Source organism: Stigmatopora argus, chromosome 2 (assembly GCF_051989625.1).
Source record: "Stigmatopora argus isolate UIUO_Sarg chromosome 2, RoL_Sarg_1.0, whole genome shotgun sequence".
In the NCBI taxonomy this organism is placed as follows: Eukaryota; Metazoa; Chordata; class Actinopteri; order Syngnathiformes; family Syngnathidae; genus Stigmatopora; species Stigmatopora argus.
In genome coordinates, this window is record NC_135388.1 from 22,152,687 (window position 1) to 22,176,071 (window position 23,385).

General features: G+C 42.3%; 1 protein-coding gene across 7 annotated transcripts in view; it reads left to right on the forward strand.

Moving 5' to 3' along the window:
- LOC144065513 (serine/threonine-protein kinase BRSK2-like) overlaps positions 1-23,385 on the forward strand; it is a 115,303-nt gene that overhangs the window by 50,403 nt on the left and 41,515 nt on the right. For 5 of the 7 annotated variants that reach the window (XM_077588452.1, XM_077588435.1, XM_077588460.1 and 2 more), the window contains 7 exons: positions 5,429-5,462; positions 8,696-8,764; positions 17,275-17,421; positions 18,315-18,346; positions 18,847-19,011; positions 19,098-19,195; positions 19,871-20,024. In XM_077588452.1, coding sequence (XP_077444578.1) covers positions 5,429-5,462; positions 8,696-8,764; positions 17,275-17,421; positions 18,315-18,346; positions 18,847-19,011; positions 19,098-19,195; positions 19,871-20,024 — 699 coding nt within the window. The remainder of the gene's footprint in view (positions 1-5,428; positions 5,463-8,695; positions 8,765-17,274; positions 17,422-18,314; positions 18,347-18,846; positions 19,012-19,097; positions 19,196-19,870; positions 20,025-23,385) is intronic. The other 2 variants (XM_077588443.1, XM_077588488.1) reach the window with 1 other exon arrangement.

Sequence of the window (23,385 nt, forward strand, 5' to 3'; positions counted from 1 at the left end):
TCGAGCAGCAGGACCCAAATATTGAAAGTTGCACAAAGTTTGCAAATCAATTGAATGATGCCATACAGTGCTACTGCATCATTTATGATGAAAAAAAGAAGAAAACTGTGCAATCGTCATTAGGTCGCTTCTTTTGGCCAGTTTCTAATACATAAATCTATCTCTCTCTACAGTACTGTACATATTCTCTCCATTTTATTAAATGTTTTTTTTTTCAGTACAAACCAATGCGTGTTACTTATACAAGCCTTAAACATACAAATGCACTTATATAAACCTTCAATATACTTATATAGGCCTTAAACATAAATTATAATACAAAATATAGCACTAAATCAACTTACAAACAAATTCAACTTATGAACAATCGCTCGGAACCAATTGCGTTCGTAAGTTGAGGAGTGTCTGTATTTTCTCTCTCGATACGAAAGAAATTCCAAGTCACAAAGCACAAAATTTAAAAAATTAAAACATCCACTTGTAGCATCCTGTATCTTATTTTGAAATCGCAGTGATAGAGTTGGTCTCACATTGGCTATTAGTTTGGGAGCGGCCACTGGCGGAGTATGAGGGCAGCCATTCAACCAAAGGCCCTCTCTCTGGGCATTTTTCCAGGGCCATGGCGGTGCCACTATGGCTGGCGATGAGTGATTGCTTTGTGTACCTTCAACCCTTGTTCGTCACGGAGTTCTAACACGTTTCTTGAGTTACGGTGCGAGTGAAAAGAATAAGCGTGCTGTTCTTAAAGTGTTCACGAGTCTTTCCATCGCGACAAATGCCTTGCGCATTTCAGGAAAATTATGAAAGGCAATCGTCGTTGGATCAAAATTTCACCAAACACAACATAATTTTAATATGTTAGGTTGGGTGCATATGTTTACTCAGCCGCCAAATGTTTGCCTTGTTGTCCACCCTCACCTAAATGTCTTTGCAAGTTTTGTTGGAGTGCGTTATTATTGTCTTATTTTTACTTTAGTGGGTTAAAAAAAATATTATCTTATTTTCTCTTCTATTTTTTGTTTCAACAAATGCATCATCGAGCGCAGGGGTGGGCAAACCGGCCTTTGAGGGCCGCTGTGGGTGTAGGTTTTTGTTCCAACCGATCCAGCACAGACACTTCAACCAATGAGATCTCTGCAGAAAACAAGAAGCACCTGACTGCAATCCACTGATTGCACTTGTAGGACACCAGATTGGTGAAAAGGTGTCCTCTTTATGGTTTGGAATGAAAACCCGCACCTTTTGTGGAATAGTTTGCCCACCCCTGATGTAGTGCGTATAGTGTTGGACGTGGTAATGAACCAACATTACTAAACCATTGTTTTAGCTTGTATATGGCAGTGTACATAGCTAACAAACAGGGATACAGTGATAACTTGACATACGAGTGTCCCAACATACGAGAAAGAGATACGTGGAAAATTCCGAGCACATATTTTCCTTGAGATACGAGACAAATTTGAGATACGAGCATACGACCTGGTTCCCGATGCGGCCGTCCGGGTGGCTCAGTATGCGGGAGGCTGCTTATGAGAACAGCATTGCTCTGTCTTTCTTGCTGCATCTCCCTCGCATAAAGATATTTAGGAGTACAGGTTGCATTTTTTCCTGGAGATAGCGTGACCGAGTTGATGATCTGCGAAAAAGCCAGCGGAATTTACATGGACTTGAAAGCAAAGCAAGCATCTGATAAAGACACCAGCGAAACCCTTCAAAGCGAGTCGTGGCTGGTTCGATAATTTCCAAAAACGAACACTCGGTTCTGAGGTATGGAGAAACCAGGAAGTTCCGACTCGAAAGCAGCGGTGGAATACATTAACATCTTTGCCTCGGTTACTGCACAAGAAGTTTAGTGTAAAATAAGATTAAAAGTGTGTTTACAGTAAACAAAGTTCATTCAAGTCCAATTTAAAGTTTGTCATCTCACGAGTGCAATGCCGTGAAGTCTCTCTCCTCTCTCCCTCCCTCCCTCTCACCCTTCAATCCCTCCTGTGTAGAGTTTGCATGTTCTCCCCGGGCTTGTATGAGTTTGCCTCGGGTACACCGGTTTGCTCCACATTCCAAAAACATGGTAGGCTGGTTGAACACTTTAAATTGCCCCTAGGTGTGAGCGTGAATGGTTGCCTGTTTACTCATGCCATGCGATTGGCTGGCCACCAATTCAGGGTGTCCCCCGCCTCGTGCTTGAGGTCAGCTGGGATAGGCTCCAGCACCCCATACGATCCTTGTGAGGATAAGCAGTTCAGAGAATGGATGAATGAATATTCACAGAAGTTTGAAGTTTTAAATCTGAAAGACAAAAGATGTGATAGTTATCGTGATAATTATCGATATCAACTGATCATATTTTTTTATCAGGGTAACAATTTTTGTCATATCGCCCAGGCCTACTTTAAACTGTGAAGTGCACTTGTACTGGATACTTTGCATATTGCTAGAATTACTTGAGTGACTAATTGTCAGGCCCAGGGCAAGACAAGTGGTTGGTTGCGCCTGCCAGCCAATCACAGGTCCAGCGCTGGATGGGCCCAACAGTGCCAGGTGTGGCTCATCAGTCGTCAAGGAACTAGGTTAGTTTAGAACTTTATTTCATCCCGTATTCGGGAAATTTATTGGTTGCAGTAGCAAGACAGACACAAGACACATATACCTAGGTAAAAAACTGGAGCCACACACAGGAAGTCCACAAGGTGGGGACCTTCTACAGACTGAGACTGAGGTTACCGCAGTCCCTCAGTAGTCTGGAGGTTTTAAAGATCATCTTCCTTGCCTAGATCCTCCTAAGCTGTCCTATCTCCTAATCTGCAGCAGCGGAGAGTCCGGTGGGGGGCTTCAAAGCACACAAGCAGCCCAGCAAGCACCGGCAGCTCCTCCATCTGACCGAGGATAGATCTCACGCTCCCATAACAATGATGGAATGCTCGGTCTGGAGCGTTGCCTCTTCTCCCAGCACTATTGTCCACTGCTTACAGCTGATCCTGCGTGCATGACAGCGGAGGCACGGCTGAACGGCTCTAAAGACGTCTAGGACTAGCACAAAGAAACCAAGCCACGCGGCGGGTGGGGCTGAGTCGCAAAGGCCGTAGAACAACAAAGCAAAAAGCTCAAAGTACAAAGCAAATCAAAGTATATGGGAAATCATTCAGAAATACCAAAATACAATAAAAAAAAGACAGAAAAGCAGCAAAAACACAAAACAAGCAAGAGCGGACGGAGCTACCGCTTGTCAGGAGCAGCTCGTTTGTCCATCCTGCCTTGCCGTCATGTTCGAGCAGCTGCGAGTGATTCACGATTACTTCCTGATGTGTGTATTTAAACACAACTGAATTGGTATTCATTGTCGGATCGTACTGCGTGCATCACTGCGAAGGTACCTGCGTAATTCCTGCGTAGATCCTATGGCCATGCAGCCACGCTACCATTCACTTTGATGTCACTTGTTCACCATGCTCCGGTTTGGTTTCATTTTGGATTCAGTTCCTTGTTGCTTTGTAAGGCTTTTCTGAGTTATTAAAGTTGTTTTCACGAGCACCAATCGCCTCGTCCCCTCCTGCTTCCCGGCTACTGGGTCCTAATCCCTCCGACCGCGCCACGGCGTCTCGGCGCGATTGTAACAGAACGATCCGACCACATGGACCCAGCCGGAAGCCATCGACGCTCGCGCCGACGCTCTCGTCGACGCCAGCCACCCAGCTCTTATCCCACTGACCACATGGATTCAGCGGGAAGCTCCCCAAGATCTTTTAGGGAAGTTATAATGACTACGGCGTGGTGTGGGCGTCTAGAGACGTTTTTGCAGCGGAAGAATCCTGACTAGGAGGTAATCCCCAGCCTCCATCGGCCCCGTTGGAACGACGCATGTCGATTGGGACTCTGATTTTTCTGAGTGTGAGGATGACCGGGAGCAAATTGATTTGTGGGCTGGAGATTCGGACTCGGACTGTGATTCCCTCAGCCGATTCGGACTTCGATACTGACATCCTCCCCGATTATAGTCATCAACTCACCACCAGGTGGTGATCGGTTGACAGTTCTGCCCTTCTCTTCACTCGAGTGTCCAAGACATGTAGCCACAGGTCTGATGATACAACTACATAGTAAATGATTGAACTGTGGCCTAGGGTGTTCTTGTGCCAAATGCACATATGACACCCTTATGCTTAAAAATGGTTTTCTTTATTGACAATCCACGACAAGCGCCCAACAATAGAACACCGCTCAGGTTCTGAGCAATCATGACCTCAAGGTCTCACTGTCATTGCCCACATGAATATCGACGTTCCCTAGCAAACCGAGGGAGTCCCCAGAAGGAGCACTCTCCAGCACCACTTCCAAGGACACCAAAAAGGGTGGGTGCTCTGAGCTGCTGTCTGGTGCGTAAGCACAAACAACAGTCAGGTCCTCTCCCCCAACCTTGTCTACTGGGGTGAACCCCATAGTACAGGTACCAAGCAAAGGGGGGCAATGAATATGCCCACACCTGCTCATCGCCTCTCACCATGAGCGACTCCAGAGTGGAAGAGGGCCCCTTGAGAGGAGTGGGCACGGAGCCTGAGCTGTGCGTAAGAGGTGAGCCCGACTACATCCAGCCGGACAATCTCTGCATTATAGAAAATACCCAACAAGTGCACTAATATGCTCAAAATATAAATTATCAATCATCAGATCAAAGAGGGTCGTACATTGTGCAGGCCTCTTGCCTACAAACTTAATGATAAATAAATGACCTACATACAAATACACCTTATTTTTAAGCAATGAAAAGAAATCCATGTCATTACAAGCCATGTTTCTCTTCGAAACATAGAGAATGTAGGTAACATTCACAAGCGACACTGTTCAAAGCTGTTCCCTAACACCACGGTACAGTCCTAAACCATTTCATCTTCCTCTGTAACTGTAACCATGCCCATCTGTATCCTTTTTTTCTTTCATTGCAGACAAAATACTTTCCTATCTTTTCTTGTTGACCTTGTCTAGTGTGTAGTCTGCTTTTCGCACAAAGTAAGCTGGGATAGGATCAAGCAACCCTTGCGAGGATGCGTGGTGTAAATTTCCTTTGTAGTGTAAAGAACAAATTAATTGCCTTATATTTCTTATTTATTTAAATGTAATCATATTTATTGTTATTTAGGGACAGCCAAAAAGGTTATTTGTCTTACGTACATTTTACATTTTGCAAGCAATATTGTATTTACTTTTGTTTAGCCAAAGTTATGCATGCCCCTAATGTTATGTAATATTGTGGTGTAAAGAAACCAAGATAGGGATTTGTTCCAGAGGTTTTTTATATGTAGAGACATAGGAGGTAATTTCATCTTTGGTTAGTTGGCTGATGGCTGTGTTCTCTTAGAGTGACTATGATGTGCGATATAGAGGACCACTTTGAGCCCTCTCCAGCATCCACCCATGTCTGACTCTTTTACAGATCGCCGCACTATGCCTGCCCAGAGGTTATCAGGGTAAGTGCTCTATCTTTTTCCCTCCCTCTGTTTGCTGTCTTTTATGAAGTAATAGTAGCACCAAATTCCTGCAGCGCTTGTTACATCACTGCTGCAACCTCTAAGCATTTAATTTCTTTCTGCCCTCATACTATTTTTCTCTCCTTACTCAAAGGAAATTACAATGTCCCACAGCAAATATAGCTGGTTTTACCCCTCATCTGTATTATGTATACATTTAGTACGCATACCATATCTTCACATGTAAGTTTTAGTCTAATAAGGAATTGTTAAGGTGTGTGAAGAATTTAAATATTTCTAAATCTAAGTTTGGATTCTGCATTACCTCAAAAAAGCCTCTACCAGCAAGTATGCTTTTCAATTAATATCCCTAAAAACAGCATTAGTTCATATGAAAATGGAAAAAAAATCAAAGGCTGAGTGGATGTGAAATCTTTTCCAAATTTTATGATGAATGAAATTAAAACTAAAAACTGTCCGGTCCACTATGAACATTCACAAGGTCGAACACAAATAAAGCACACCGAGACAGATGAGTGAGATTTTGAAGCTTCTGCAGAAGGAGGGTCCGATGACTCTCCTTCTACAGAAAATATTTTACTTAGGGCAAGATTTCATGACATATAAATTCTCTATGACAAGGGACATACAAATTGCCTGTTACAAAGATGCAGCGCGACAGTGACACCGATGAAGGTGGTGATACTGATGATGTTAAAGGCTACATATAAACAAAGGACATACCCTATTACAAAGATGCAGTTTTGAAACCGATGGTTGTGATGTGGATGGAAGGTATCTATGACATGGCATGACACGGATTGAAGGTGATGTCATAGATGTGAAACATTATTTGATTACTTTTCAAGATTATTTCACAAAAACTATCACGCCAATTTCAAAATATGGATAAGGATGCTAAAAGTTCATTTACGTTTCGGGCATGTTAGAATTTTCGATTATGGACAGTATTGTCAAATAATTATTAACTAAAAAGAGCATTAACTCATTCACTGTAATTGACAATGATAGACGTTATAGGTTTGTTCGTTGCCAACCTTCGCAGGTCAAATGGATGTTTTCAGAACTTTTCTTCAAAAAAACATGTATTTTACATCTATATAAGAAAATCATTAAAATAACTTTTTTTAACAAAAAAGGCTCTTTAAGATGGCACAAACTCAGCTGTAACACTGAAAATATGAATAATAGCAGTTGTGAAAAACAAACCAAAAAAGTGAACCGGAAAATTGTCGGAGGACCTTCACTACGGGCTGTGCAAAGAGCCCATTAGCAGTTCATTTTAGCTTTAACATACCTGTCAACTTATACGTTTTTCCCATATTCTTTAAGTTTTTTTAACATTTCAAATTGTGTACGCCGTATAACAACTTTTGTTTTTTGTAAAACCGATCTTGTTCTACCCATTTCGGCTCTAATCCGGATCGGTCACTGGTAGCAGACGAAGACATCATTGCTGACTGCTAATAGTGTTGTCGTGCTTTAAGCATGACATGCGCACGCGTATTCCCCTTTCACCCGACCACCTTTTCACTATATAAATATAGCGCGTCAGAAAGCCGTTCACTATGGAGAAAATGCGCCCTATGTGAGTAAATATGTGCCGTGTTGCATTTGTATATATATATATATAATCGCTTAATAAGGGGAATTGCAATCATTAATGTGGAGAGCAATTGGCTGAGGTTGACAGGTATGGCGTTAACTTCTGTATTTGGGTGCATGTCTGGAATGCACTGCTAGCATGTCAGAGGAGTATCCCATTAAACTGTTACTGTATGTTAGATAACCCTGTGAGTTTGAATTGGATGGCATGATAGGACAGATTTTCAATGATCCGGCAAGTATGAAGTCCAAAGTATGGAGGAAATGAAGATTTTGTATTAATAATGGAATATGCTAAAAAAAGATGTTATTTGGTAAGATTGTTAAAATACATGCAAATACCCTGGCAGTATGGCAAATCTTAACACAGATGGATGGTTAGGGAGGAAGTAAGCACACACAAATACACACTTTCCAAACAGAACTTGCCTACAATTAGATAAGATGCTCTCTGAAGGAAATGCATTCACAATTTTATGTGTGTATCTTCAACAAAACATTGTCTCACACTTTTCTAAATGAGCTATGCAACACTGAATCAAATCGTAATCCTATTGAATTGAACATTTCTGAATTGCTCATCTAAAACGGTCTGAAATCGTATCGTGCATGTCGAGATAATGTACATATTAAATTGTGTTTTTTGTGGAGAAGAAGACATCTGTTACGTAAGTGTAGCGTCGTAGTTGGACCCAAATGCAGAGAAGCAATCACTGGGACAAGGACGTGGAGTGCTATAACAAAACTTTAATACTTAAGGCAGGATTCTTTAGAAAATAACAAGGACTTAGAAATCAAATCACAATACCAAACCTGACAGAAGACATGGGGAAACGAGGAACATGGCGTGTTGACTTGGCATGGAGTAAAGAAAGCAGAGGATTCGACAATGACTAACAAACACACAGGGTTTACAGACAATGGCTGATTATCAATCACACGCAGCTGGTTACAAGAGGAAGGGAAGCCCAGAGGGGCACAAGAGGCGAAAAGCACACACACACACACACACACACACACACACACACACACACACACACACACACACACACACACCTCCACCCAAAACCCTAACAAGATGTGACAACACTGTTCGTTCATTTTCTGAACCGCTTTTTCCTCACTAGGGTCGCGGGGGGTGCTGGAGCCTATTCCAGCTGGCTTCGGGCCAGGGGCGGGGAACACCCTGTTTCGGTGGCCAGACAATCGCGGCACAAGCAGACAGACAACCATTTGCACTGACACTCATATCTAGGGGCAATTTAGAGTGTCTTTGGAATTTGGGCGGAAGCCGGAGTACCCGGAGAAAACCCACGCAGGCCCGGGGAGAACATGCAAACGCCACACCACCACTGAGTGTAAATAGATTAGATGGCACCTGCACCAGAATTAGGTGCATGTATAATACACCATCAACTAATTTCATTATTTTTATATGAAAATGTGAAGATGTATTTGAGTCAGAAATGATGGCCCTGTGGCGCAAATTGAAGGGATTTATAGAATAATAAAGAGGCTCCTATTATAAGTATACTACTGTACAGTCTCCAAACAAATGCTGTTTTTCGCTATTTGTGGCTTCTTACATCTCATTGTTTATCTACTAGGGGGAGAAGTATGATGGTCGGAAAGCAGATGCGTGGAGCTGTGGAGTCATCCTGTTTGCACTTCTAGTGGTGAGTTATACACTAATCTCTCAATTTTTTCGGATAATGTAGACCAGACATGTACACAAATGCAATTGTCAAAAAGTGTATATTTATTAAATAATACAGCTACAGTGCCATGAAAAAGTATTTGCCTCCTTCCTTATATCTGTCTTTTTTGCATATTTATCACACACAGGCTTCAGACCATCAAATCAATTTTCTTATGACACAAACACAACCCAAGGAAAGAGAAAATGAAGTTTCTAAATGATGATTTTTATCTACGAAGGCAGAAAAAATTACGAACTTGTCTCTCCCACTGTGAAAAAGTAAAATGTTAAATGACAATCTAACTGTGGCTAATCAAGATTGTAAGAACGCTTACCGTATTTACCCACCTATAAGCCGCTCACGCGTATAAGCCGCATCCTGAAAATTGCCTTGAAATTTTTGAATTTTACCATTTCTCGCGTATCAGCCGGCCCCCTGATTCCCAATTTTCACCTCCATATTCATGGTTTTAATAGGGAGTACAAATGTGTTACTTTGAAGGGAAAATGTTAAGGAAAATCATCACAAGTGGTATTTCTGAGATACTGTGTGAATCAAAAGCACATAATTAGCATCAATATCATAAGGAAGTTAATATGCCTGTATTTGTAAATGCTAAATATCAAATTATTCAATTTGAAAAAAAGTAATACGTCTATCTTGATGAGAACCTGATGGCTTCTGATTACAGAAATTACAATTTTCTTACCAGAAGTTTAAGATGTTGTGGCAGCCGTATTGCTTCTAATGTCAAAATATCTCAATTCTTTCGATGTTCATATTACTCCAACATTTGTCACTTTCACACAAGAAATACAACGAAAAAACATCAAAGTGGAATTTTGTTTTATTTAAAAATCAAGGATACTCGCATCTGGCCAGTCAGAGGACGTTTAACTAGGTTTATACGTCAGCGCTCTAGGTAAGATGGCTGTGCCCCGAGCGAGCAGTGACGGGAACGTGTTTTTTCACGTTTTATGCAAGATACGTACGTTTTTTCTCTTGAATTTCATTCAGACGTCAAAATACATTTTGTTTAGCGTTGTATCTGTTTATCGTTTCTCTATTTTGAAATAAATGACCGTATCGGCCGCATGTCTTGCGTCATGACGTCACGGCGCCATTGCGTCATGACGTCACGGCGCCATTGCGTCATCAGCTTGCATTTTTGTGCATGTCGTGTTTTTATGCGCATATAAGCCGTACCCTCGATTCAGTCGTCATTTTTTTGTCCGACAAAAGCGGCTTATATGTGACTAAATATGGTAATTCTATTTCACAGGCCACACTCACACCTGATTATTATGTGTTGAATCAAGAAAACAATTAAACAGAACGTTTCAGACAAAGTGAAGTAGGCTAGAAAGTCAAGAAGAAAAGCAAAAAAAAGTCATGGACATTTATCAGTCTGGAAAAGGTTATAAAGCAATTTACAAGGATTTGGGGCTCCAGCAAACCATTGTCAGAGCCATTATCCACAAATGGAGAGAACTGGGAACAGTGGGAAATCTTCCCCGGAGTGGTCGCCCAGCTAAAATTATTACAAGACTTTGACGATGACTCATCCAGGAGGTTACAAAAGCACCTAGAAAAACATTGAAAGAACTGCAGGCCTTACTGGCCTAAGTTAAGGTCAATGTTCATGACCATTGCTGTCCAAAAACAATATAAAGGCTCGTCATACGTTTGCCAAAACACATTTTGATGATCATCCACACTTTTGGAAGAACATTCTGTGGACTGATGAGTCAAAAGTTGAACCTGTGTGGCCCGTTACATTTGGCGAAAAAATGGCACAGCATTCCATCACCATTCCACCAGTGAAGCTTGGTGGTGGCAGTGTGAAGGTCTGGGGCTGCTTCGCTGCCTCAGGACAAGGACGACTTGCTGTAATTTATGGAAGAATGAATTCTGCTGTCTACCAGCAAATTTTGAAGGAGAACGTCCAGCCCTTAGTTGGTGCACTCAAACTTCAGCGCTCTTGGAGCATGCAGCATGACAACATTCCAAAGCACACCAGCAGGTCCACCTCTGAATGGCTAAAAACAAAAACAAAGCTAAGGTTTTGGAATGGCCAAGTCAAAGTCCAGATTTAAATACTATTGAAATGGTGTGGTGTGATCTGAAACAGGCTCTTCATGCTAGAAAAGCCTAACATTGCAGAATTGAAACAATTATGCACAAAATACTTTGCCAAAATTCCTGCAGAGCGTTGTGAAAGACTCACATACCTGTCAATCTCTGCCGATAACTGCCCTTATAAATGATTATGATTCCCCTTACAAACCCCCCAAAAAACCTTACAAACACTGTACGACTCGTACGGTGTTTGTAAGGGTTTTTTGGGGTTTGTAAGGGGAATCATAATCATTTATAATGGCAGTTATCGGCAGAGGTTGACAGGTATGGACTCATCACAAATCATCGTAAACACCTTGTTGGAATAATGATTAATACCCTTAAATCATTATTAGTAATATTTAATTAAAATTGGAAGACATCTTTCACATATCTGGTTACAACTTGCAAGGAGCCACACTCATAACGCACCATCGTTCCTGAGCATTTCTGACGTGCAGTCTTCTCTTCTCTGTATTTAGTCGCACATAACTGAAAACATTTCAATGTAATCTGATTCAAAACAATTGCCATTATTAGATTGAAACCAAAACACCTGCGTAAGAATTTGCAGTATAATCATAATAATTTCTTTATAAGGTAAACTGCCGGCGTCCCAGACAAAACAATTTATGAGTCCTTCGTAGATCATTGCGAACTTGCATCTGGGTGTCTGGGTTGCGAGGTCTATCTCCCAGTAACAGTCCTTGGAGGGTGAGGTGTTATGTCAGTTATTGCTGCCAAAGGTGGCACAACCCATTATTAGGTTTAGGGCCAATTACTTTCTCACAGAGGGCGAGACAAGTTTTTTTTATTTTTTCTGCCTTGCTAAATAAAATCATGATTTAGAAATTGCATTTTCTATTTCCTTGTGTTGTCTCTGTGTCATACTAATATTGGTTTGATGATCTGAAACCTTTGTGTGTGATAAACATAAACACAGAAATCACAAAGGGGGCAAATACTTTTTCACTGCATATATGCATATGAAAAAACTCTAATGTATTAATATTTAAATATAAGGTATATGTAAAAAATGTTAATACTTTAAATACTGTACTCACAATGAAAATAGTTCCTCTCCGGTTGATATAAATCCATAAAAAAACTGTTGAATGGGAGTTTTAGTCCAAGTCCCTGAAGGGGAGCCCCTTTTCAGTGAGGTACAGCTTCGCCTTCAGGATTAAACAGTTTGTGAAGGCTTTGGTGATCCCGGCTTTCCGGTTGCTCATCCAGTAGACAGGAAGCAAGGCTTTGTTCTTGTTTTTTAAGCATGAGGACCTATCGAAAATGTTGATTAAGCCTTGCTTTTCCATGAAGCCAGCCACCAGCATCCGAACACATGTGAGCCGTCTGAACCTTGGCACTTTCAGTTCATCTTTGAATAAGTATGTCCAGGAAGGCATCCGCTTCCAAAAAACTTGATCCGGAAGATAATATTTCTCTTAAGTTTTCCTAGGAAACTCTTCCTCGACGTACCGCGTCGCTGCCTGTTCCGGTCGGATCGCCGCCTTCGGCTCGCTGTGGCTCCGCTTTTCAGAATAGTGCACCGTGAGCGGACTGGGTTGGACGACGCCCCGCTGAATTTCTGCAGCTCCAGAAATTTTTCGAATATGAGCAAATTTGGGAATAAGCACTCTTGGGCGGGCATATCAGCCCGGGAATAAGCACTCTTGGGCGGGCATGTCAGCCCAGGAATAAGCACTCTTGGGCGGGCATGTCAGCCCAGGAATAAGCACTCTTGGGTGGGCATGTCAGCCCGGGAATAAGCACTCTTGGGCGGGCAGATGTAGCAGAACCGAGCCGTGAAAGGACAGCAATCGGGTCAAATCCATCTTAAAACAGCATTTAATGATTAAATACAAATACTGGAGCTCTTTGGACATTAGAACCGAGCCCAGGGAAGTGAATTTCCCGGTAAAATGTCGCGATGATGTCGCGATAAGGCAAAAAAACGTCTATATACGTCCATTCGCCATCGGCTCAAAATGCTCTCAAATTCGGTCAAATCCAGCCGAAAACAGCGTTTAATGATTAAATACAAATACTAGTATTTGTATTTGCGATATCAAATGTCGGATAGACACTGGGGAAAACACCGTTGATGTGTGTGGTGCTCATACTTTGAAAAAAAATCTGGAGCTCGAGACTTCAGCGGGGCTTCAGCAACCCATATCCGCCCATGTGTCACTATCCTCGGATAGGCCATGGGGAAAACACCGTTAATGTGTGTGGTGCTCACACTTAGAAAAATTTATGGAGCTCAGGATTTCAGCGGGGCATCAGCCAACCCAATCCGCTCATGTGTCACTATCCTTGGATACGCTCGGGGAAAAAAAACCCGCCGATGTGTGTGGTGCTCACGCTTAGAAAAAAATTATAGTGCTCAGGATTTCAGCGGGGCATGTATCACCCCTGTCCGCCCACAGAGCACTGTGCTCAGTGGAACCCCCCCCCCCCCCCCCCCCAATGTGTGTGGGGCTCAAATTTGAAAAATTTCTGGAGTTGCAGAAATTCAGCGGGGCGTCGTCCAACCCAGTCCGCTCACGGTGCACTATCCTCGGATAGGCCATGGGGAAAACACCGTTGATGTGTGTGGTGCTCACGCTTAGAAAAAAAATATGGTGCTCAGGATTTCAGCGGGGCATGTATCACCCCTGTCCGCCCACAGAGCACTGTGCTCGGTGAAAAACCCCCCCAATGTGTGTGGGGCTCAAATTTGAAAAATTTCTGGAGCTGCAGAAATTCAGCGGGGCGTCGTCCAACCCAGTCCGCTCACAGTGCACTATTCTCGGATAGGCTCGGGGGGAACCCCTGTCGATTTTTAAAGTGCTCAAACTCGGGAAATATATGGAGCTCGATAATGAAACTCAGCATGTGTCATTAAAATCCGCCCACGAAGCACTGTTCCGGGGAGAACCCCCTCCGATGACCGTAGGGATATGATTTACCTACTCGGCGGGCCGGATTAAAAATACTAACGGGCCGTAAATGGCCCGCGGGCCGAGGTTGAAAAACTTGTACACACACGATCCGGGGGCGGGGCGAGCGCGCGAATCCCGTTTCGGCGAAACCTCCGTTCGGTGGAACGTCCATTCGGCGACCTGTCCGTCTGTCAAACGTCCGTCGGCGAAACGTCTTTAGGCGAATCATCCGAGTACCGTTTAATCCCCAATCTTTGTCCATTTCCTTTTGATTAGACAAACAGTATCAGTGGCCATCTGGCTCTGTTTTGCTCATTTTATTGACGTCAATGGGTGATCACCCCAGCTGGGGTGCAGAGTCACAGACCTGCTTCATCATCCCTAGCACTGATGACTGCTATCTCTAACTCAGAGCATCCTCTTTGTCAGAGTTCAGGTACAACATCAAGGAACATCTGACAGGCTATTTCTATTACAAAAGAAGGATTATTTTTCTGGTGATGTGCCATTTGTTAAATCATATTAATTTTACACTTCAACTAGACCTTTAAGGTTTGGCAATCATTCTTGACTCGTCGTACGGAGGAGTTTCTGTGTTTGACCTAGTTACATCTCAACATTTCGCACTAATGACATTCAATGTTCCCTCTAATTTTTTGTTTGTCTGGGCAGAAAGACAACCTCCCTGAGCACACTGAGTACCAGTGTGAGCAACATCATCATTTCTCGCTATGGGCACACACCAGTATCACACCTGCCATAAACAGGTGCATGTCTACTACACATAAATGATTTAGTAATAATAAAATGTAATGATTAATATCTATGAATGGGCGGCTCGGCGGATGAGTGGTTTGCGTGTCGGCCTCACAGCTCTGGGGTCCTGGGTTCAAATCCAGGTCGGTCCACCTCTGTTGAATTTGCATATTCTCCCTGGGCCTGCGTGGGTTTTCTCTGAGTACTCCGTTTTCCTCCCACATCCCAAAAAGATGCATTGTAGGCTGATTGGACACTCTAAAATTGCCCCTAGGTATGGGTCTGTGTGCACTGCTGTCCGTCTCCTTGTGCCCTGCGATCGTCTGGCCACCGATACAGGGTGTCCCCTGCCCCTGACCCAAAGTCAGCAGGGATAAGGCTCCAGCCCCAACCGCCCCCCCCGCGAGTGATAAAGTGGATAAAGCGGTTCAGAAAATGAATGAAAAAATATCTATGAATACAACATCTTCATAAATGCCATTAGAATATGCACAAATCCGACTTAAATTTTACCTTATTTTACACATCTGTCCTTCTCACTTCTCATTCTCGTTCAAATGACTTTTCTGCTGAACGTGTCACTTGAGATAGTCAAGTTTCCATTTATATGCAATATTTTTCCATGATTTTGCTTTGATTTATTTAATAAGGGATAGCACATATTAATGAACATATTTATATTTATGTTAATGAACAAATATATGTAAGATTGTAGGCGAGGGCTAATTTCCTTTTACTATAGTCCGTTGTGTAGGTTGAAGACAAACGGTCACACATACTAGACACACACGCACGCACGCACACAACCACACACACAGCAGATTTAGACAGTTCTCACCCGATTTCACCGCTTGTTCTTCTATTTGCACAGTAAAGTAAAAAGGAATGTATTAAGAAATATTAAAATGTAATTAAAAAAAGAGAGAAGGGCTGTAAAACATTAAAAACATAAGAGTGGACAGAGATACTGCCTGGCGGGCCACGTGAACGGCGCCATCGTGGAGAAAAAAAATTGTTTGTCTGCACAATTTCCTGTTGAATGCTAACCATCCATCTGACTGTTTCTAATGGTTAACAATAATTACCCATGTTATATTACATCAACATGTTTACAGAGGTTTAGCTATTGTTGATTATTGCACATTTTAGAAGTATATTTCAGTACAGTGCTTCAGTCCTGTCAAATACTGTCCTCTTAGTACATTCATTTATTCATTTTCCGAACCACGTACCCTCACAAGAATCGTGGGGGTGCTGGAGTTTATCCCAGCCAACTTCGGGCGGTAGAGCAGGGACACCCTGGCTCACACATTCAAGGTCACACTTATAACTAGGGCAATTTAAAGTATTCAACCAGCCTACCATGCATGTTTTTGGAATGTGGGTGGAAACCGGAGAAAACCCGCCCAGTCCCAGGAAGAACATGCAAACACCACACAGGAATCGCCAGAACCCACCGGGGGTAGAACTGTGTGAGGCGGATGGGCTAACCACGCACCACCATGCCTTGTCTTGTTCACATTCTTTACTTAATCCTAAAACACTTTTGCTATAAATAGCAACACCATCACTATTTTTAACTGATAGAATGTACCCAATAAAATGGCCCTGTCATAAACAATATGATCACAAATGCAAATTGTAGTGGCTTTACTTTTTTCTATTATTATATCCTATTATTATCTACTATTTTAAACTGTTACATGTCCAACAAAATGGAAGAGGAAGCTCCATAGTTACTGAAAAAATTAGAAATTAGAGAGCAAAAAAATATTTTTACAAAGTCCTAATCATAGTGGAAACTTTTTATATATTTATAACCCTACCATTTATCATCAACAGCATTTTGTGGTGTTGAAACCGCAAAAAAATGAAAATTCCTTCCAGAATGGAAATTTTGATAACCATCCACCTTGTTGTCGCTGTCTAAATGGTTGACTACGCAAAAGTGTGTTTTTGGTATGTTTCAATATATACCGTATTGCCCCGAATATAAGGCTTTGTTTTTTGCATTGAAATAAGATTGAAAATGTTCGTCTTACATTCGTGGTCTAGACATTATACCCATTCACAATGCTAGGGAGCGCCAGATATCTTTAAAGTGAATGCTGAACACTTTGATGATTAATGCAATTTTGTTGTTTTATCACAGTGGATTGGTTAATTTACATTTCATAAACCAGAAGCCATTCATTTACAAATGTGATTGCACTTTAATTTACATATTTAATTGTTCAGATATTATGATGTAATATACGGCTTTGGATGATGATTGATTTGAATGAGGGAAAATAACATTCCTTTTCTCTTGAATATATTGTTATAATCATTTGTCTCAAGTGTACGGATATAATTTTCTGTATAAAAATCAAATTTAGGGTCCAAAATCTTTTTTCAAACTTGAATCTTGAAAAACAGTCTTATTTTCACGCCAATACGATATTAGGAGTAGAAAGGTTATTCACAGTCAAGTTTTATTGCTACTGCCACCTACACACTGAGAATGCATACTATATCAGCAAATTGGAGGTTTTATGGACTTTTGCATGACCGTGTGCATGCAATTTACCCACACAAAACGGTCATGTAAATGTGGAATTAACGTAACAGGAAAATGCCACTTTTGCATTTTCTCTGAAGATGGTTATCGTGCAAACGTAGCCTAAGTTCTCATCTCTTGATCAACAGGGTGCTCTGCCTTTTGATGACGACAACTTGAGAAATCTTTTGGAGAAGGTGAAACTAGGAATTTTCCACATGCCTCACTTCATCCCTCCAGAATGCCAGAACCTTCTTAAGGGCATGATTGAAGTGGATGCTTCTAAAAGACTGACGGTGAGTCTCTGCAATTTAAAAGGAACCAGTTCACCTCATAGTTAAGTCAAGTCAATCAACTTATTGTCAGATGTTATACTTGTCTGTAAGATCACAGTGGGTCAGGATACAAAATACAAAATCTACTTTGTGGAATAACAGTCTTGGGGTAACGCAGGGGTCAGTGCTAGGTCCACTGCTCTTCAGTCTTTACATAAATTATCTGCCAAGCTATCACCTGCCAAATGTATGCGGATGATGCCGTTCTATATGTCCACGCGAAAGACAAAACAACATGCTACACAGGGACTCACAGATGCAATGATGAGCGTGAATAACTGGCTTGAAAAATCCGAAATACAGATAAACATATCTAAGACTGTCTATATGTACTTCTCAAAAATAGTTTTAAATAACAGTTTTTGTCCGAGGAAAAACAATCAATGTCGTCCAAGAATTTAAATACCTGGGAATCACTCTTGACTCTAAACTTGTCGTTAAACGACAGATAAAAAAAACCTCTGAATAAAATTAAATTATTTTTGCTCTGTAAATATGGAAAAGTCCCAATATATACTAAATGATAATATTGATATGAAAATCATATACATTAAATGCATTCATTCATTCATCCCAGTGTACTTTGGGTAAAAGGCTTACTATACCCAAGACTGGCCCTGGGATTGGCTGGCAACCAATTCAGGATGTTCTCTGCTTACTGTCCATTGTTGGCCAGGATAAGCTCCAGCACTTTTGTGACCCTCATGAGAATAGGCGGTTTGAAAAATTATTGAATGCATGAATGAATATTAAAAGAGAGCCTTGTTAAATTATTTTGTATTGTGTAATTTCTATGGTTGAATGTCTTTTGTTTTAGTATTTAATCTTAAATGTGTTTTTTTCTTGTGCTGCAGTTAGAGCAGATCCAGAAGCATATGTGGTACCTGTAAGTAAAACCAAACCAACAAAATTCTTTAATTCTTTTATTGGATGGATGGATGGATGGATGGATGGATGGATGGATGGATGGATGGATGGATGGATGGATGGATGGATGGATGGATGGATGGATGGATGGATGGATGGATGGATGGATGGATGGATGGATGGATGGATGGATGGATGGATGGATGGATGGATGGATGGATGGATGGATGGATGGATGGATGGATGGATGGATGGATGGATGGATGGATGGATGGATGGACGGACGGATGGATGGACAGGCGGGCGGATGGGCGGGCTGGCGGGGTTCAGAGGGAGGGGAAGATGGCTGGATGTATAGATCAATAACATTTTCTATCACAGGATTGCTTACTATACAGCTCAAGCGGGTCTCACTTGATCTAATGTAGTCTACTATACACCAGCCAAATAGTAAAATTGGGTTTACAACTGGCATTGAAAGCAATTTTGACTGAGTGAATTGGATTTGTTGTCTTGTAGAGCTGGAAAGAATGAACCTGAGCCTGAACAGCCTCTCCCCAGAAAAGTTGCCATCAGGCTGCTGGCTACAGCAGACGAGATCGATCCAGATGTCCTGGAGAGTATGCACTCTCTGGGCTGCTTTAGGGATAAAGACAAACTGACCAAAGACCTACTGTCTGATGAGTAAGTTATTAGTTGACTGAGTTGACTGAACTAGTAGGAATAAATGATACATAAATATGTATCTATTCACTTCGCCTTCCCTCCAGTGACAATCAGGAAAAGATGATCTATTTCCTTCTCCTTGACCGCAAGGAAAGATATCCCAGCCAAGAGGACCAGAACCTTCCCCCACGCAACGAGATTGGTAGGATCATCTAAAAAGAAACGTGATGGTCCATAGAATACAATAGTGTGAAGTTTTATGATATTTAAAAACTTACTCTGAGTCAGAATACAGTAAATTCTGTGAACTTATGAGCCATCAACTTGTCACGTGTGTTGGGCACGTCTTCCAGGCCACACTCTCTATGGAGAGAGGGCCAGCTTGGCACAGAGTGATCTGGCAAATTACAAACAGCGAGGTTGATGCTACCATGAAAATTAAGATGTGCTGAGTTTTACACTAGAGAGCACTCATAAAAATAAGGGCCCTATTTGGATTGTTGATGATATTTCTTTATGTTCTACCATTGTTTAGACCAGGGGTGGGCAAACCGGTCCTCAAGGCCCACTGTGGGTGCAGGTTTTTGTTCCAAGCGATCCAGCACAGAGTCTTTGACCAATGAGATTCCTGCAGAAAACAAGAAGCACCTGGCTGTAATCCACTGATTGTACTTGTAGGACACCGCATTGGTGAAAAGGTGTCCCCTTTATGGGTTGGAATGAAAACCTGGACCCACTGGGGCCCTTTGGAGATTAGTTTGTCCACCCCTGGTTTAGACTTTAGCCTCTTAGGTTTGTGCTTTTTTGTAATAAGTTACTTTAAAAACATTGATAACATTATGACCTATTTACTTGTTATTCAATCAATTCTGATTAGCAGACCCTCCCAGGAAACGTGTCGATTCACCCATACTAAGTCGTCATGGGAAGCGGAGACCAGAACGGAAGTCAATGGAGGTGCTTAGTCTCACGGAGGGAGGATCACCCGTCCCAGTTCGGCGAGCCATCGAAATAGCAAGTCAGGGACAGAGGTAATTGACTGAACACTAGTCCTTTAGGAAGACCCATGCCCAAAAAAAAATGAAATATGAAATTTACACTCAATTCTCCAATCGCAATTGGGCAAGGTGGTTATGCTGCAAATATAATTTGGTGATATTCCAATGAATTTATGGAGACATCTCCCTTAAGAAGGCATGAGAATTTCCAATTGTTTGATGATGTAGGGCTGCATGCTCAGAAAAGGCTCTGGGGAAATGCCTGTTGTTACACTTTCATTGAATGCACAAGTTTACAAATGACATTTTTGGCCACATTTTTGTTCCATTGGTAAAATGATGTTTGGATATGACTAAATAAACCTATAGAAAAAGCTATTTTTGTGTGCTGCAATAATCAACTAGGCCGGCTTCTTTCATTCATTCATTCATTTTCTGAACCGCTTTATCCTCACTGGGGGGGGGGGGGGTGCTGGAGCCTATCCCAGCTGACTTAAGGCCAGAGGTGGGGGACATCATGTATCGGTGGAGGGCCCATCGCAGGGCACGAGGAGACGGACCACCAGTCACTCTCACAATCAGGCCTAGGGGCAATTTAGAGTGTCCAATCAGCATACCATGCATGATTTTGGAATGTGGGAGGAAACCAGAGTACCCAGAGAAAACCCACGCAGGCTCAAGGAGAACATGCAAACTCCACACAGGTGGACCGACCTGGATTTGAACCCAGGATCCCAGAGCTGTGAGGCCAGCGTGCTAACCACTCGCTCCACCGGGCTGCCCAAGCCCAAATTCCCAAATGTGCAAATTCTTTATTCCTCTCAAGTGGACAGGAAAAGGTACCAACTTATATTCTAAGACAATAAAACAGCAAAGCAGAACGTAGAACTATAACACAAATTAAAACAACACAGACAGAACATTTAGACAATACTGACCAGTCCGGGCCCCCTCTCAGTAAACCCTTCAGTGGCTTCCGGGTTGAAGTGAGGGCCCTGCTCCCAAGACACTTTTAAGACTATATTCAAATGAGCCAGTGGGTGTCCTACAAGTCATGTCCTGTAGCAAGGAGATGAGTTGAGAACAAAAAGTGCAATCCTCCCTTGCCCATCTCAAGAGCGGGGAACAAAGCAACCATTCATTCCCTTTTGGGGGCCCCCTGCCTAGATAATTGAGTTAATTATGTAAAACATGTTTTACCTACATAGCCAACAAAGGATTGTACGGTAATCCCTCGAATATCGCGGCTTCACTACATCGCATATTTTTTTTATATTTTTTTTGTAACTTCAGAAAAATGTGAAAATCCACGCTGAAACTCACAAGTGGAAGCCACTCCCCTGTCCTCCGCTTGCGAATAGGACTCAGCTCTGATGTAAAAAAAATGATTTTTGTTTTGTTTGAGTTCATAGAAATGTGAAAATCCACGTTGAAACTCGCAAGCAGAAGCCACTGCCCTGTCCTGCGCCTGCTACTAGGACTCGGTACTGAAGTTAAAAAAAATAAAAAGTAAAAAAAATCTATATATTTTTTTTAAATAGGGGTGACTCTACTTCGCGGTTTTTCGTTTATCACGGCCATGTCTGGTCTAGATTAACCACGTTTTTGCATGGCAATGCGCTCGTAACATAACATAAACAAAGTTAAATGAACTTGGATTGCAGACACACTCAAAATACGTTTAATCTAACCTTAAAAAACTTTATTCTAATTTTGTTTTAAATTTTGATACCTTCTCCCGGATTGGCTCTATTTGCCCCGCCTCCACCCTGACTTTCAGATGCAACGTATCGATTGATTGCTTTTGTATTCCCTTCAAAATATTCCCAAAACGGTGCACACAAATGTCCTCACAATAGGATAATGCACGACAACTTGCCAACGAGAAGTAGTATATATGCCATTCGCACTGACTAACCGGGGAAAAAAATGAAAAAATGCAACGCAGTGCTCGCAGAGACATTACACGAGGGATTTGCGACCAGAGAGACATTACACGAGGGAGTTGCGGGGAGGTAGACAGTGCCCATGATGTTCTTATGAGCAGCCTCTCGCCTCCGCTGTCTGCTCCTATATCAAAATTTGTCTCGTATCTCAAGATAAATATTTGGTCAAAATTTTACTCGTATCTCAAATTGCTCGTATGTCGAGGTACCACTGTTTAGACCAGGGGTCACCAAACTACGGCACGCGGGCCGGATACGGCCCGCCGGCACATTTGGACCGGCCCTCTGAACAATACCAGAGACGCTATCAGATTTTTTTCCTATTTGGCCTTGAAGACTGGGACGTTTTAATCTTGGTTTTGGCTCATTGCACCCCCGCTGAGCCCACAAATCATCCCAGTGAAGCGGGGCTTCGCATTACTTCTTTGGTGACACGCGCGGGGAGAGTGTTTCCCTTTGATGCACGCGGGCACGTCCACCATTGCATGCGTGACCACAGTGTTACCGAGACATCTGGATGATCGCAGGTGAGGGCGGAGCCCTGGGACCATCGCGGACAATTCAAGCATATAAAAACTGTGCAACCTGTTTGAGAACGGAATAATGGTGAAAAAGTTAGGTAAGAGAAAAATTGATTCAGAATGCAGGTTATTTAACCTGGAGTGGACAAACGATTATTTTTTTGTTCAATGCAAAGAAAAGGCTGTTTGTCTCATCTGTCAAGAGACGTTGGCGGTATTCAACGAATACAATCTTCGCCGACACTAGGAATCCCGTCACAAAGACAAGTATGATAGCTTGCAAGGCAAAATACGAGCAGACAAACTCTCAAAGCGAAAAAGTGGATCCGTTCGGGCCAGCTTTCGGATTGCTAAACTGATAGCAAGCAGCGGTAAGCCTTTCACTGACGGAGAGTTTGTTAAGAAATGTATGGATGCTGTCGCGGAGGAGGTGTGTACCGAGAAGAAAGATGCATTCAATGCCGTAAGTCTGTCGGCGAGTACAATGACCAGACGCGTTGAAGAAATCGGGAGTAATGTATAAGTCCAGCTGCAGCAGAAGATGAAAGAATTCGACTTTTTTTTATTAGCACTGGATGAAAGCACAGACGTGCAAGACACAGCGCAACTGCTCATTTTTATTCGTGGAGTTAGCGCAAACTTTGAGATATGCGAGGATCTGGCAGCCCTCCAAAGTCTCAAAGGGACTACAACGGGAGAGGATATTTTTGGCAAAGTGTGCCAAACCATGGAGAAGTTGGACCTGGACTGGTCAAAGCTAGCTAGCATCACGACTGACGGGGCTCCTAGCATGGTGGGCGAAACTCGCGGTCTAATGGGACGCATGAACCGGGAGTTGGAAAAAAGGGGTCTCACCGCCCCGAATCCACTGCCTAATTCACCAGCAAGCACTGTGCTGCAAAGTGTTGACGTGAGAGATTCTGCTCT